Genomic DNA, 15,798 nt, shown 5'->3' on the forward strand with positions numbered 1-15,798 from the left:
GCTTGGAGGGATGAAGTAACAGCTTGACCAGAAGTGCACATAGAAAATGCTGTTTTTCTGATTAAATAAGCCACAACCATTTGCACCCGTCCACTCAACCAAATCTTAGATGTAACTGGGGTTCACCTCCTCGGGGACTGGGTCACTCAGACACCTGCCTTCCCTTCCAGCTAATCTTGAATATCATTCTTACTCCAGATCTTACAGTGAGCTCCTCCTAGGCAAATATCCTGCTCTGCCTAGGCTTAATCATAGTACCCAGCAACAACCTAGGAAGCCTCCTCAGAATCAATTCCCCAACTCTCTTAAACTCAGCTAGGGAAGTCCTCCCATGCCATCTGGCACCCCCTCTAGGGTTTGAATCAAACCTGAGCTCTAGCCATGATCTGGCCTGATCCTCCCTCTCTCATCCGTGACAGTATTGATACGGGCCCAAGAATAAGACCAAAATGATGAGGGCCACAGGGTCATAGGTAACTGAGTATCACATGTGCCTAAGAATCTGAGCTCTGGAGGAGCAGGCGGTGGGGGAATAGGCAGATGAGCACTGGCCTGAGAGGGAACAGGATTAAAGTAGCTGCCGTTATTTAACTGAAGGGACCCTGGGAAAGACATGTCATCCCTCTTCTCAGAATTCCCCAAAGCTCAGTTTGGCACTTCATCATATACAGTCTCGTAGTTTGTGCGGTTGTGTGTGACTGCAGACCGCTAGACAGCAGGGCCCACGTCACACTTCCACCACCCCAGCACTCTGTAAATAGGATGTGTGTATATGTGGAAGGGGAGATAGCTGGGGAGAGATGTTTATATTAAAGTATACACAGGGAATTCCCTGGCAGTCCAGTGGTTAGGACTCTGCACTTCCACTGCAGGGGGCATAGGTTTCATCCCTGGTTGGGGAACTAAGATTCCAAGATAAATAAAATGTACACAAACTTTTACAAAGAGTGTCCAACTTCTTTCTTTCATCATAGCCTCATTCCACCCTGAGGGATTAATAGCCCTATTTTATAGATTGGAAAACAGGCTCTAAGGGGCTAAGCAACTTGCCTTGAAATCAGGACTGGAAAAGCCTGAGAAGAGGGAAGCAGGGTAAACCTGAAGGGGAATTGTCAAAGCAAAGGCAGAAGTGTGCAAGTTTGTGCACAGATGAGTGTTGGGGGAGTAGGCAGAAGGGAAGGGGCATGAAAGAGGAAAGTGAGTTTGATTTGATGAGATGAGAAGGTTCCTAGTAAGAAACAGAAGGGAAAAGTCAGCAAGTAGTGCAGAAAAGACTGCAGAAAAAAATCCTCAAAAAGAGCTGACGGATTGAGTAGGGAAGTCCAAGCTGGGAAGACCAGGAGAGACATGGCTATGAAAAATAAATCTGCAGTCCTTGTGGGAAAGTGGGTTGGGGGACAGTAGAGGGAAGGCAGGAAGACTGCTAGCCCCATGGTACCAGACAGGAGAGAAATTAAACTGCAGGGGCCCAGTGGGCTAAGGGACACAGCTCCTCATGTTCTCACAGAACTCAGTGCCAACCTCAGATACCTCAGGAGGTGGCAAGAAGGCCAAAGTGACCTGGTGGTCATCCCACTTGTGTACACTCTACGAGGCAAGCCTTTCTCCTCTAAGGAGGTCTCAACCTATGTCTCCTCTCAGGTGGCATATCCAGAGCTGTATCTGCCTGGCAAGTTGGAAGTGGTCCTAAGCTCTGCCTCTGCACTGTATGGCTTCCCCTTTCTTTGCCCTGAGCTCTAGAACAAGGGAGCCAGGCCAAGGGAATTCTTTTCCAGTCCCCTTTGCCTAATAACCGAAAATATTTTCACCTGGATTTCAGAAAGTAAGATTCATGAGAGCTGTTTGTGTTGTTTACCTAAAAAGAGTGCTTAGTATGCAGTAGGTACTTAACAGTTGTTGAATGGACATAGTAAATGAGGTAATCTAAAAATGAGATTACCAAATTCCTGACTGCAAAGGATGCAGCAAATAATTGGGTTATATAAAAGTGAACTATGTACAACTATGGCTTTATGTATTCCAGAAACAGGAAACATCAAGCTAAAAATCTGACTGGAGAATCCAATGCAAGAGGAAGAAAGGAAGAAATCAGTTTAAAAACTAGAGCTTCCCTGGTGGCGCAGTGGTTGAGAGTCCGCCTGCCGATGCAGGGGACACGGGTTCGTGCCCCAGTCCGGGAAGATCCCACATGCCGCGGAGCGGCTGGGCCCGTGAGCCATGGCCACTGAGCCTGGCGTCTGGAGCCTGTGCTCTGCAACGGGAGAGGCCACAACAGTGAGAGGCCTGCGTACCGCAAAAAAAAAAACCCCACAAAAAACAAACAAAAAAAACAACCTAGGTGGGGCAGGGGAAGAATCAGGACATTCCAGATACTTAACCATCCCCACTCCCAAACAAATATTACTAAACACATGTCCAAAATGAAGAAAAAGCCATTTTAATAACAGACACATACATTCATAGGACTTAAAACAAGATGTAAATAGTATAAAATTAAAAAAAAAAGAGGAAAGAAAAAGGAAATCTGCATTTACTTGTAAACTTCATAAAAGCTGGTGGATTAACTGGCTGATAGGATTGCCCAGGGAAAACAAACACACAGATAAGGAGGTGCACCAACACTGTTAATGAATAAGAAATAACTGCAGATCATGCTCTATATGCCCAAGCCACCTGTACCCTAACTTGTCTCCTTAGAGACAAACCAGAACAGTCCTCCCCTAATTCTCCAACTCAGTCACTTGTTAATGGGTCACCTCTTAAATTTTTGTTTTTTTAAATTTGAAAACTACTCTTGGTTTAAAGACTCCACACATTATTACTGGCCAGTCCCCACCAACTATACTTGTTTTGACAGAAATAAAAATACAAATGCTCCAACTGAGCCTGGATGACAACACACCATTTTCTTTTACATCTGGGGAGATTTTTGTGAAGTCCAAAGCAAGCTATTACTTGTACTTCAAAACAAAAACAAAATGCCAGCCTTCTAAAAGGTGACAAAGGCACCACTGCCCTCAGGAGATAGACAGAAAATGTACAAATGCTGTTACTTTACTGCTACATAGATGCATTTTGTGCATGGAAAGCCTCTTCATTTAACTTGATATACCCAAAAGAATTATATTTTAGGATAACAAGAAAAGCAGTTTAGAAAAGGCAAACAGTTACACACAGAAGCATAAACACAAGTACCTTATTTTTCAGCTTGCAATAAGGGTAATAAGTTTGACATACATATCCAGAAAATTAGACAAGGTGATTTTTGGCACAGTAATATTGCCAAACACACCACCACTCAGTGCAAGCTTTGTTTGCCAAGTCCAAAAAAGTGGCCTGACATTCTCTGTGCAATGAACATATTCTCCCCCACTACCATCCCATTCACTGGGCAACAGCAGCAGGAGGGAGACAAAGCATGGGGACTCAGAGGGAAAAGGATAATACTTAATTTGGGAGAAAAACCATGGGCTAATTGTGCTAAAGAGACTCACAAAAATTTTTGAGAACCCCAATGCAAATACTGGCTGGAATATGACCTGGAGACTAAAGACACCTACCAAAGTCATAAATACAAGGGTCCCAACTGATGTTTGGCCATTGATTTTAAAGGGACAGATGAAGTATTTTTCTCTAATGGAGAAAGACAATTAAAAATAGAGACTTTTCTTATTGGAACTGCTAAATAAAAATGTATCGAAGTGGTTTTAAATTTGATGGGCAGTTATCTGTTGAAACTGCAATACAAAAGGGTCACTCAAAAAAAAAAACCTGAATAACCCACTTGTCCCCCTGTCAATGTACACAATTAGAAAATATTTACACACTGTAATTACAAGCAATATAAGCAGTATTTTATACTTTGAGATATTGTACACTTTACACAATGCAAAATGAGAAAAATATGGACACTTATAAAATTACACACAAATAATGTATCTACAAAGTATTAAATTACAGAGAGTGAAAGCCCCCATTGTTGGGCAGATAGATGCCAGAGTTTCAAGCTTCTGTCAATATAACTCTTTGTATCTATCTCATTAACCATAAGTGGCATTTTCTAACAATACCCTTGAGAGGTAGTATCAAGATAATAATATTCTTACCAGTAAACTCAACACAGAATAAAACTTTTGTTGGTCTGACTCTTGAAGCCTCATTCAGCCTGGGTTCTTGGGAACTGGATTAACTTAGTCTTCCCTATAAAATCTCTAACTGCTCAATGCTTGACATGGGCTCAAAAGTTACTGATACTATTTTAAATGATAAATTTAAGATAAAATGGTTTTTACTCCTAAGCCTCAATTTAGAGGTAGAAAGCTAGTTTTCAAAATTTATTTTCTCCCCTCTCAAACCCATTTAAACGTCAAGCCCAATTCCCTTCCCCTCCATCATCCTTCCCCCACAATTGGAGGAAGCAGAGTGCTCAGGAGAGCAGTGTCATCCAAGTCAATATTGAAAGAAAGGAAAACAAAGCTGGCATTATCTTTCAAGAAACAAATCCTCCTAAAAGGGACAGTCAACAAAAGAATTTTTCAGTTAGCTAGTAAGAGGCTATTACTACCAAAGGCTTCAAAAGGCCCTTAGGCTAAGACCAGCATGTGCACTTCTACTAACCCTCCACCATTTAAACCAAAGGATGGCTTTCCAGTGTTTAAGAATTTAGAGCAGCTGTGGTTTTCAAGTGCAACAAATTTAAAATACAAGCACACATGCGCACACAAATACACACGCGTGCGTAGCGTACCAAAGAATAAATGCCATTCAGGTCTCTGCCAAGGTTATATACTCATGAAAGTAAGGTTTTTGGAAACTTGTCCAGATCTTTAAGCTTTTACAATATAGACTTCTGTAATATGGCTACAAAGGGCCAGAATTCTAAGATTTAGCCAAGATTCTAAAATTTAACCAGTATTAAAAAAAAAATATATATATATATATATACACACACACACACACATATATATATATATATATATATACACACATATATATATATATGCACTTAAAGAAAATCCAAAACAAACTGCATATGTATGTTTTGGAATAAAAACAGAGCCACTATTTTATAGCTTAAACTCTTCCCCTTAAGGGGATCTGACAATATACCAAACTTCTGTTTCTCAACTGTTTGTTTCGATGTATTTTAAAAACGCAACAGATTTATAATCTTGAATAGCCAAGAAAAATGCATGGATTAAAACCCGCCAGTGGTTTGCAGGAGTAACAGAAGAGATTTATCCTTTCTATTAGTAAACTCAGTTCTAAGTGTTCCCTTTGAGTCATAAAATAACCAAGATGGAAAATTAAACCAAACTGGAACTTGATCTTGGTTTCCATGTCCATCTCCTCAAGTTCATCCAAACCCTTTCTTCCATCCTTTCTGTGATTATCCAAGTGCCGCAAATACAATCCAAACAAACAAACAAAAAAGATAACTGGCTTAAAATTTAACAAGAGTTAACAGGGGAAGGTTAGACATGCAACTATCAGCTGCTTCCACCCCTCCCCTCTTGTTATGGGATTCTGCTCTTTTAAAAGGCTGGTTGCCTTTTTAAGCGGATCGCATTTCGTATCTGCTTCAGAAATGGCAATTTCTTCATTACCAGCTTCATACTAGATATTCAAGTAGCACATTTGCTGAACATTTTCTTGGCCTTCCACTGGGTTCTGTACTACTTTCTACTCCTTTAGGAAAGACTCTTATTGAATTTCTCTTGGTTCATAATTTTGCTGCTGCAACTCCTGTTAAGAATCTGGTACCCAGAAGTCATGAAGCTGCCCCTAGAAAAGGGAAGGGGGAAAAAAACAGAATAAAGGAAAATCAGATTATGAATTAATCCTTATAAAACCACTAATCATCAGACAATGCGCTTTGATAATGAAAGTAATAAAGTTTTGATATTATAAATTGCTCTGAAAATTTACAGTAATCAGATTCAAGTTTCACATTTTATAGTCTAAAAATTTTTAAAAAGTATAAATAAGTACAAGATGTTTTCCTCAGTAACACACACATGTGGAGCGACATATTTAAAAAGATTAAATAAAAAGTTAAGCTGATTTTTAAAATATTTATTTATTTGGCAGTGCCAGGTCTTAGTTGCGGCATGTGGGATCTTTTTTAGTTGCGGCATGCGGGATCTAGTTCCCTGACCAGGGATCAAACCCGGAGCCCCTGCATTGGGAGTGTGGAGTCTTAACCACTGGACCACCAGGGAAGTCCCTGTTAAGCTGATTAATATAAAGTTTTGGTATTAAATTCTTTTCTGTTTTAATGTTACATGAACAAAAATGGCAAGCCTAAAAAAAAAGTCTACTGAGATTAAAAACTAAAACAAGAACAACAAAATGTTAACTTAAGATTTCTCAAAGACTTCTCTATCTTATGAAGAACACCAACAGCAAAAGAGTCAAAGTGTCATAACACAGTGAGATTGCTTTTCTTAACTAATCTTCAGTGTTCCTGCTACTTTTATAGAAAATATAAGCAACTTCTAGGCCCTGTCTAATGAAAGTATGGTCCCCGGATCAGCAGCATTGGCATCAGTCTGAGAACCTGTTAGGAATGCAGAATATCTCAGGCTACACTCCAGATCTATTAAATCAAAATCCGTATTTCAACAAGTTCCTTATTGAAGCCTATGTACATTAAAATTTGAGAAGCAGGGAATTCCCTAGCAGTCCAGCAGTTAGGCCTCTGTGCTTTCACTGCTGAGGGCACAGGTTCAATCCCTGGTCTGGGAACTAAGATCTCACAAGCCACATGGCATGGCCAAATTAAAAATAAATAAATAAAATTTGAGAAGCATTTTCGACAATCCCATATTAGTTGGTTTGTAAATAAGCAGGATGGCAAACTTAATATCAGGTGTTTAAACAATGCTCCTCTTAAGGAAAGTCTCCTTAGATATAACACCAAAACCCTAAGTGACAAAAGAAAAAAAAAGATAAAACCGAACTTCATCATAACGAAAAACTTCTGTTCTACAAATAATATCATCAAAACAATAAAAGACAACATACAGGATGGGAGAAAATACCTGCAAATTATATACCTAATGAGGGACTTATATTTAGAACACATGGAAAATTCTTACAATTAGAAAATTTAAAAATGGGCAAAGGATTTGAACAGACATTTCTTCAAAGAAGCTATATGAGTGGCCAATAAACACATAAAAAGATGCTCAACATCATTAGTTATTAGGGAAATGCAAATTAAAATCACAATGACATTCCATGTCCAACCCCCTACTATGACTATATCAAAAAGACAGATAATAACAAGTGTTGGCAAGAACGTGGAGAAATCAGAAACCTCACACATTCTGGTGGGAATGTAAAACAGTGAAGCCACTTTGGAAAACAGTCTGGCAGTTCCTCAAAACATTTAACACAGAATTACTATAGGATCCAACAATCCCACTCCCAGGTATATGCCCAAAATGTTTTCATTTGAAATCATACATTTACACCAAAACCTATACACAAATGTTCATGGAAGCATTACTCATAACAGCCAGGAAGTGGAAACAACTCAGATGTCCATTTAATAAGTAGATATATAAAATGTGGTATATCCATAATGAAATATTATTTGGCAATAGAAAGGACACACAACATGCTACAATATGGATTAACTTAACATTATGTTACATAAAAGAAGCCAGTCATAAAAGACTACATCATATATGATTCCATTTGTATGAAATATAAAAAACAGGCAACTCTATACAGACAGAAAGTGGATTAGTGGTTGCCTAGGGCGTGGAGTGGGGACAGGAGTGCAGGTGGTTGGGAATGAGAAGTGACTGCTAATAGGTATGTGATCTCTTTTTGGAGTGACAAAAATGTTCTAAAGTTAGATTGTGGTGATGACTGCACAACTCTGTGCATATACTAAAAAATACTGTACACTTTGGGTGAAATGAATGATATGTGAATTTTATCTTAATAAAGATATTAAGAAAAATACTCCACGAGAAATAACCTCCATTTGATGCAGTGTAACATTTTAAAATGGGGTCAAACACCTTTGGAAATAAATTAATGAATATAAGAGCAAACAGAAATTTAAAAACCATACATAAAATATTATACTGGGGTTTTCAGTTCATTTTAGGATACCTAGAAGCAAGTGCTCTGTCATGATTTTTTTTTAACAGTATGAAGAAATAACATTTAGCAAAACTACTGAGAATAAATGAAACTGTTTAATAAAACGACACCTGAGTAGGTCGACAGTTCTGGATTATTTCCTGCCATTTTCCATGTATCCTGGCAACCAAGTCTTTTACCTTAAAAATATCAAGAAGGGGAAAAGGGATCAGAGCAAAACAATTTAATGCTTGATACAAAAGACCTGATAGCTGTGACAGACCCACACCCAACAACTCAATGTGGTTTCTGTTAAGAAAGAGAGAATAAACTCCTCAACTTCTGGAGGGGCTTTCAAGTCATAGTGATTACTAAGACCTTCCTTCATCACCATATCTAAAATACTGAATGCTTAGGACTCCATTTTTCCATTAGTTACTAACGATCATCCAGAAAAACACACTCCCTGCCTTCAAGACACTTATATTTTCAACTTGCTGTCTTTTGAACACCCAAAAGGGAAGCTGAAGAGTGGCCTTTGTTACAGGACCCAAAGCTTTGGCTGTTCCCTGCCTTCCAAGTTCTATTTGAAAGACTCAAGGCCACAAAAAAAGGGTTGTCATCTGTTCCTTTTCACACTATTACAAGATCCAAAATTCAATGTTAAGCCTCTCTAGGTTTTTGCAAAGTACAGTGGACTCTTGAACAACGCGGGGGTTAGTGGTGCCAAGACGCCGCACAGCAGAAAATCATACTGCTCTCTCTGCCTCAAAAACAAAGAAAGTGATAAATGACTTACCCAAGGGCAGGAAGCTAAAATGGTTTGGACAGAATCAGTACTCAAATCCGTGTTGTTCAAAGGTAGACTACACTATGAATCCTCTTCTTTTTTTTTTTTAGCAGTACGCGGGCCTCTCTCACTGTTGTGGCCTCTCTCGTTGCAGAGCACAGGCTCCGGATGTGCAGGCTCAGTGGCCATGGCTCACGGGCCTAGCCGCTCCGCGGCATGTGGGATCTTCCCGGACTGGGGCACGAACCCGTGTCCCCTGCATCGGCAGGCGGACTCTCAACCACTGTGCCACCAGGGAAGCCCCTACGAATCCTCTTTAAATACCTGATCTATTCCTGTATTTGGAGGTTTAGCAAGTCTCTGTGTGAAACTCCTACCATATTAGAGATTCTCAGTTAGTTCCTGGACATAATTGCTTGACAAAATGTTTTATTTAATTAAATTAATTTATTTATTTGGTCGTGCCACACAGCATGTGGGATCTTAGTTCCCTGACCAGGGATCGCACCCACGCCCTCCGCAGTGGATGCACAGAGCCTTAACCGCTAGACTGCCTGGGAAGTCCCAACAAAGTGTTTTAAACAGGTCAGGAATTTTATAGTTGCTTTAAGTTATTTCAAGGTCTGCTTTTTTCTCCATTTAGAGTTCAGCAGATTCAGTTTCTCTAAAACAAGCACCACCTTTTTCTACCAGAGGCTTGTGGAGAGGCATGCAATTCATCTATTTCAGCAAGACCATCCCCTGAAAGCAACTGCCACAGACCTCTGTGTCATTCTCTGCTCTAAGTAAGAGGAGCCCTGGCACCAGTCTATGCCCAGCCTCTTGGCTTTAAGAAACAAAAACCTTGGGTGGTCCTCCTTAGCATGTCTGTCAGCAGTAGCCACTACCACCAAGTTCTATGGGCCAGTAACTCTAGTTAATGTTCAAAAGAATGTGCTTCTGAAACTACAGTTTCCACTCTAAGGCAAAGAGCTATCCACTACATGTATTTGAAAATCTGCAATCTGATACAATTTCATTAGCTGCTCATTTTTGTATTTAACTTAAATCTATTTAAATACAGATACTAAATCTAAATGGGAATTGTTGAAATATCTAACCTTTACAGCTAATTAATGTAAAATATAAAGTTACAAAGCTGAAACCTCACATTCAATGACTATCCAAACACAAATGGCAAGAATGGATCGGCTCTACACTACAAAAGCTAAAAGATGATTTAGAATAAAAAAAATCCTTAGAAGAAAAAGTTTCCAGAAAATCCTGTTATGTTTCAGGAAAAATCGTCAAATTGTTTTATTAATACCGAAGTTGCTTTCCTAACTCCATACTCATATATTCAGCTTGTCTTAAAATGTATTTGCTTTGAGATTCCCCCCCTGCTTTACTTTCAATCTAGCTAGAAGTACTTAGTAGAAGTTAATTTGTTATTAAAGGAGAAAGTCATATTTCTAATCTTATATGTTCCTTCTTAAAGAGAGGCTTATACGTATTACTCAAGTATTAACGAAACCAAGGTTAAACAAACAAACAAAAAGCTAACAATAAGAAAAACACACACTTACCTTAGTTCTATAAAACAGTCTTGCATCTTCCCTAATATCACACTTAACATGCTTTTCTAAAGCCCCACAGAGGTGCACAAAGTGTTTCTGTGTAAAACAAATGCAAGGGATGAAAACAACTCTGAAGCATTACAAATTAACAAAGAAAAGATCATGTAGCTAGGACAGCTAACAATCATTTTAAAAAATCTACCTTAGCAATTTCTGATATTAACTATCCAACATAATAGCAGTCATATCAGTAAAAAGTACTAACTGCCACAACAATAAGACTGTTATAGTTTATTGCTAGTTAATGCATAAAATATACACAAAAATAAAGGTTGTTTTGCTATGTATTAAGGCACATTAATGAAAATTAACCCTAGAATTCAGACTGTGAAGTAGTGCCTAGAAATTTAAGAGTCTTTCCATTAACACATTCTCTAATGAAATATTCAAGTAACAGCTAACCTATTTTTTTCTCTATGAACAAAAGGAGGTTTAGTGGTAGTTCCTCGAAAAATTAAGTGCCCTAAGTTTTAGAAGTGTATAGTCCAAAACAGTCACACTCATATATATATACTAAGGTTGAATATACTAAGGTGAGAATGTAAATGAACATTTTTGGGGAGGGAAATGTGATAACAACCATTTTTAAATAATTAAAATTTGAAAAATTTATAACCTTTGATCTAGCATTTCTACTTCTAGGAATTTACCCTACAGAAATGCTTCCAAAGGTTTGTGTTAGCACTGTGTGTAATCACACAGAAAGGAATGTTCATCAATAAACGTTTTGAAATACTACAGTTATGAGATAGACGTGCCAGTAATTTACAGTGGGGGGAAAAAGAAAGACAAGTTGCAAATAATATGAATAACATGACCTCATTAAAATATAATTATGTTAGTATATGCATAAATTATGGAGAAATTTATAGGAGGGCACTGGATTATAAAGTCTTTCACTTTCTACCTTATATGGTTTTATAATAATTGAATTTTAAAGCAATAATCATTGATTGTTTTCTAATCAGAAAAAAATAATTTAAAAATGTAAAGACCATATATAAGAACAGATAGATGACTATGTTAGGTTCCAATCAGGAGAGCAAACAATAGTTCTATGTACAGCAGTGTTTATAAAAAGACATGAACCAGTCTTGTGTCCTTCTGATCAGGCCTAAGGAGATACAAAGTTTTAAACAGGGGTTGGATTACCTAAGGTGTGAAACATGAAGAATTAAACAAGAACTTTCCCCAGGAGTATGGAACATGATAGGACAGGAAGAATAAAATAATTCAAAATGAAAATCTTAATATGGTGAGATAATTTAGAAATGCATATCTGAAGTAGCCTGACTTACCATCAGTTTAATTTTGAAGGCAAACATTATTTCTAAATAAAAAGGAAGTGGAGTGGGAGTAGAGATGGGAAGAAACCAGCTAAGAGCTAGCCCATTTGGTATCTGGTGATCTTGATATCTTATTAATGTATTACACTACTGCCAAGTTATCACAGTTAAGTCCCACTCCAGTAAACAGAACTAACATGTGTAGACAAATAATTTTTGTCAGTGACATGGCTGCAAGGTTACTATTACTTCTCTCTTTCCAGTGTACACTCGGATTTCTATAGAGAATCCAAAGGTAACCTGATAAAAGTTATTTTATTAAGTTTTCTCCTATATAAAGAATGTTCATTTATTCCATCAATAGTGACACTTATTAAAAACAAAAAACACTAAAAAATACCTACCCGTTGTCCAGAAGAAAAAGAGTGAGAACAACTAACTTCACCGACTAAATGAAGAAGAATGTAGGTCAGGTAATATGCCTGGTAGAGAAATGAATAAAATCAACACCCATGAATTAGCTAGAATACATGTCATCCCAGTTTATACATTAGGAAAGCTGCCTAGGAAGGATTAAGGATTTGCTCAAGTTAACTGAGCTGGTTAGTAAGGAAAAGCCAAGCATTTATCCCAGGTTTCTGATTTCTAACTCAAGTGCATTCCTTTTACCACCTCACGACTGCCCTAGTAAAGGGCTACAAAAAATACTCCCAGTATTAAATTACCAACAACCATCCTTTTACCTCAATCCTCAAGTCAACTGAAGAATTTCATGACAGCAATAAACAAAAATATCATTCACTATATAATTGTGTTTGCTAGAATGTTATCTAGTCTCTAAACCCAGAAACGTCCATGGTTAAGATCATCTTTTGAGATGATCTAGCCGTGGATACCTGCTTTTCAAGTTCCAAATGAAGACTATCATCAATAGTGCCATTTGGTTGTTCAGCCCTTTTCTTCAAGACCATTTTCTTCAACAAATCTGAAGGCTTCATTTGCACAAGATAGCGATGCAAGACTGATATCTATCAAAAGAAAGAGGAGACACTGAATAATTTTTGCCTTCTCTAATTTTGCCCCTTTAGCTTCTTATAGACCAGTGATATTCACTTAACTTAAAAGTCCCCAATTGACCCACCAAGGTCATGTGACTTTTCTGTACTATTAAACTTCACTGCAATAAAATGAGAGTAAAAAAAAGTCCCCAATTGCTTTAAAGGGATCTTATTTTATTTTTATGGCTGTGCCATGCAGCTTGCAGGATCTTATTTCTTCGTTCAGGGATTGAACCCAGGCCCCAGCAGTGAAAGTGCTAAGCCCTAACCACTGGACCACCAGGGAATTCCCTAAAAGGGATATTAAAGATTTAGTACTTGTAATTGAGGATGAAAACTTAAGGAGGAGGCCAAATGGCATTACAATAGAGGTCAAAGGGAGGACTTTCTTTGAGAAATTATTTGAAAGGCAGCAGAGTTGAATCTTCCTCCCTGTGAGTAGCATTATTGAATTCTGAAAATTCTTTTTAGAAATATATTTATTTATTTATTTATTTATGGCTGCGTTGGGTCTTTGTCGCTGCACATGGGCTTTTCTCTAGTTGTGGCGAGTCGGGGCAACTCTTCGTTGCAGTGCGTGGGGCTTCTCATTGAGGTGGCTTCTCTTGTTGCGGAGCACGGGCTCTAAGCACGCGGGCTTCAGTAGTTGTGAAGCACGGGCTTAGCTGCTCTGCGGCATGTGGGATCTTCCTGGACCAGGGCCTGAACCCGTGTCCCCTGCATTGGTAGGCGGATTCTTAACCACTATGCCACCAGGCAAGTCCAAGAATTCTCTCTTGATGGCAGTAAATATCACTGAAAGGACTGAGAGCTATTTGCTAATTACCCTCGTGGCTCAGGTGTGGTCCCCCAAAAAAATCTAAAATGAAATCTACGTCAACTCTACTAATGTAGAAACCAGCTGTCCTTTCAATCTCTCTGTCTCACAGCACCTTGTGCATACTTCCATCACAGTTCTTGCTACACTGTACCACAATGGTTGCTTAATTCTGTTTCGACCACTACATTATATTTTCAAGGTCAGAGTCTCTATCTTATTCATTTTTTTTTTCTTAATCTGTAGGACCTAACGGATTATCTTGTACTGAACTGCAGTTCAAACAAGAACACCACATCTAGATCAGGTTCTGTGTTGAGTTTTCAGATTCAACTATGAATAACCCCATTAGTGTTACTATGCTTGTAAAAAGCCTTCAGGACTTCTCAGAGTGGGGTTTCTATAGGACATGTTTATACACACTCATACATGATATATTCACTACTGGGCAACCACATTTAAGCTCTATAATTTAAAGACTTTAATATTAAAATAGGTACAAGATGAAATTAATGTTTAACAGTTCTACAATTTCTAATCTTGTGATAAAATTACTAACATTGACAAGGTGAACTAATTAAATAATGTCATATTTATATAGCACATTACGATTTTCCCAGTACTTTTTTTTTTTTTTAATTAATTTTTGGCTGCATTGGGTCTTCATTGCTGCGCATAGGCTTTCTCTAATTGTGGCAAGCGGGGGCTACTCTTCGTTGTAGTGCGTGGGCTTCTCATTGCGGTGGCTTCTCTTGCTGCAAAGCACGGGCTCTAGGTGTGCGGGCTTCAGTAGTTGCAGCGCACAGACTCAGTAGTCGTGGCGCACAAGCTTAGTTGCTCCGTGACATGTGGGATCTTCCTGGACCAGGGCTCAAACCTGTGTCCCTTGCATTGGCAGGCAGATTCTTAACCACTGTGCCACCAGGGAAGCCCTTTCCCAGTACTTTTAATACATTAATTCATCTAATTGTCCACAACCATCCTATGTGGTAGAGGGTGTGATACTGTCTCTATTTCACACATAAAGAAACTGGGTCTCATTAGTTAAGTACCATGCTAAAGATTACATGAATAGTATTATGCCTGAGTTAGGATCTATTTTTTTTTTTTTTTTTTTTTTTGCGATACGCGGGCCTCTCACTGTTGCGGCCTCTCCCGTTGCGGAGCACAGGCTCAGCGGCCATGGCTCACGGGCCCAGCCGCTCCGCGGCATGTGGGATCTACCCGGACCGGGGCACGAACCCACGTCCCCTGCATCGGCAGGTGGACTCTCAACCACTGCGCCACCAGGGAAGCCCATAACCTCAGTATTTTTGACGTAGGATCCATCAATTTTCTCTACACGTCACTAGCTCTCCCATTTATTAAAAGAAAACAAAAATGTTATTTATACCTGCAGATTATTTGCATTAGGGATATCTTCATGTTTCTCATCCAAAAGCTTTGAAATAATCACTAGGCTGAGGCACTGTCTCAGTTGCCTGGAATTAGAATTTTAAAGTATTTAGAATGTGTTTAATGAATACTGCTTAAGAAGCAAATGAAGTTTGCAAAAAGAAGTTCTTCTAATTCGAAACATAGCTAATGTTTCAAAAGAAGGCTATACAAGAATATAAAAGCTATACTAGAACAGTAAAATTTTCATGTAAAATATTTGTACACAAAGTTAAAGTTGCCTGAAGCTCAGGAAAACCATTAAGAGCCTTTATCTTTGACCCTGATGATTTACTGTTAGAAAATCTATTTTACTGCCGGGATTTCTTTTTTTTTTGCGGAGCACAGGAGGCTCCGGACGTGCAGGCTCAGCGGCCATGGCTCACGGGCCCAGCCGCTCCACGGCATGTGAGACCTTCCCAGACCAGGGCGCAAACCTGCGTCCCCTGAATCAGCAGGCGGACTCTCAACCACTGTGCCACCAGGGAAGCCCTGGGATTTCTTTTTACTAAAGCCAAAAAAAAAAAAAAAGCAAACTGATTTATTTTCATGGTATATGCCATCTATATTATCAGATAAGCTAAAATTAAACATCAAGAATATTACAAACTGATCTAAGTATCAGAATCAGGCTGTCAATGCCTTTTCCCACAACTGAATATGAAATGAAATAAAAGACTCTGATTTAACATTCAAG

The 15,798-nt window shown here is 38.7% G+C and overlaps 1 protein-coding gene across 3 annotated transcripts in view; it reads right to left on the minus strand.

Annotated features, from left to right (window-relative positions):
* Positions 1–2,414: 2,414 nt before the first annotated feature.
* SLF2 (SMC5-SMC6 complex localization factor 2) overlaps positions 2,415–15,798 on the minus strand; it is a 42,345-nt gene continuing 28,961 nt past the window's right edge. For all 3 annotated transcript variants that reach the window (XM_030865356.2, XM_030865355.2, XM_060286245.2), the window contains 6 exons: positions 15,061–15,148; positions 12,689–12,820; positions 12,197–12,274; positions 10,456–10,542; positions 8,232–8,300; positions 2,415–5,784 (listed from right to left, as the gene is read on the minus strand). In XM_030865356.2, coding sequence (XP_030721216.2) covers positions 5,749–5,784; positions 8,232–8,300; positions 10,456–10,542; positions 12,197–12,274; positions 12,689–12,820; positions 15,061–15,148 — 490 coding nt within the window. In that variant the 3' untranslated portion in view covers positions 2,415–5,748. The remainder of the gene's footprint in view (positions 5,785–8,231; positions 8,301–10,455; positions 10,543–12,196; positions 12,275–12,688; positions 12,821–15,060; positions 15,149–15,798) is intronic.

The sequence above is a fragment of the Globicephala melas genome, chromosome 16 (genome assembly GCF_963455315.2).
Source record: "Globicephala melas chromosome 16, mGloMel1.2, whole genome shotgun sequence".
Classification (NCBI taxonomy): Eukaryota; Metazoa; Chordata; class Mammalia; order Artiodactyla; family Delphinidae; genus Globicephala; species Globicephala melas.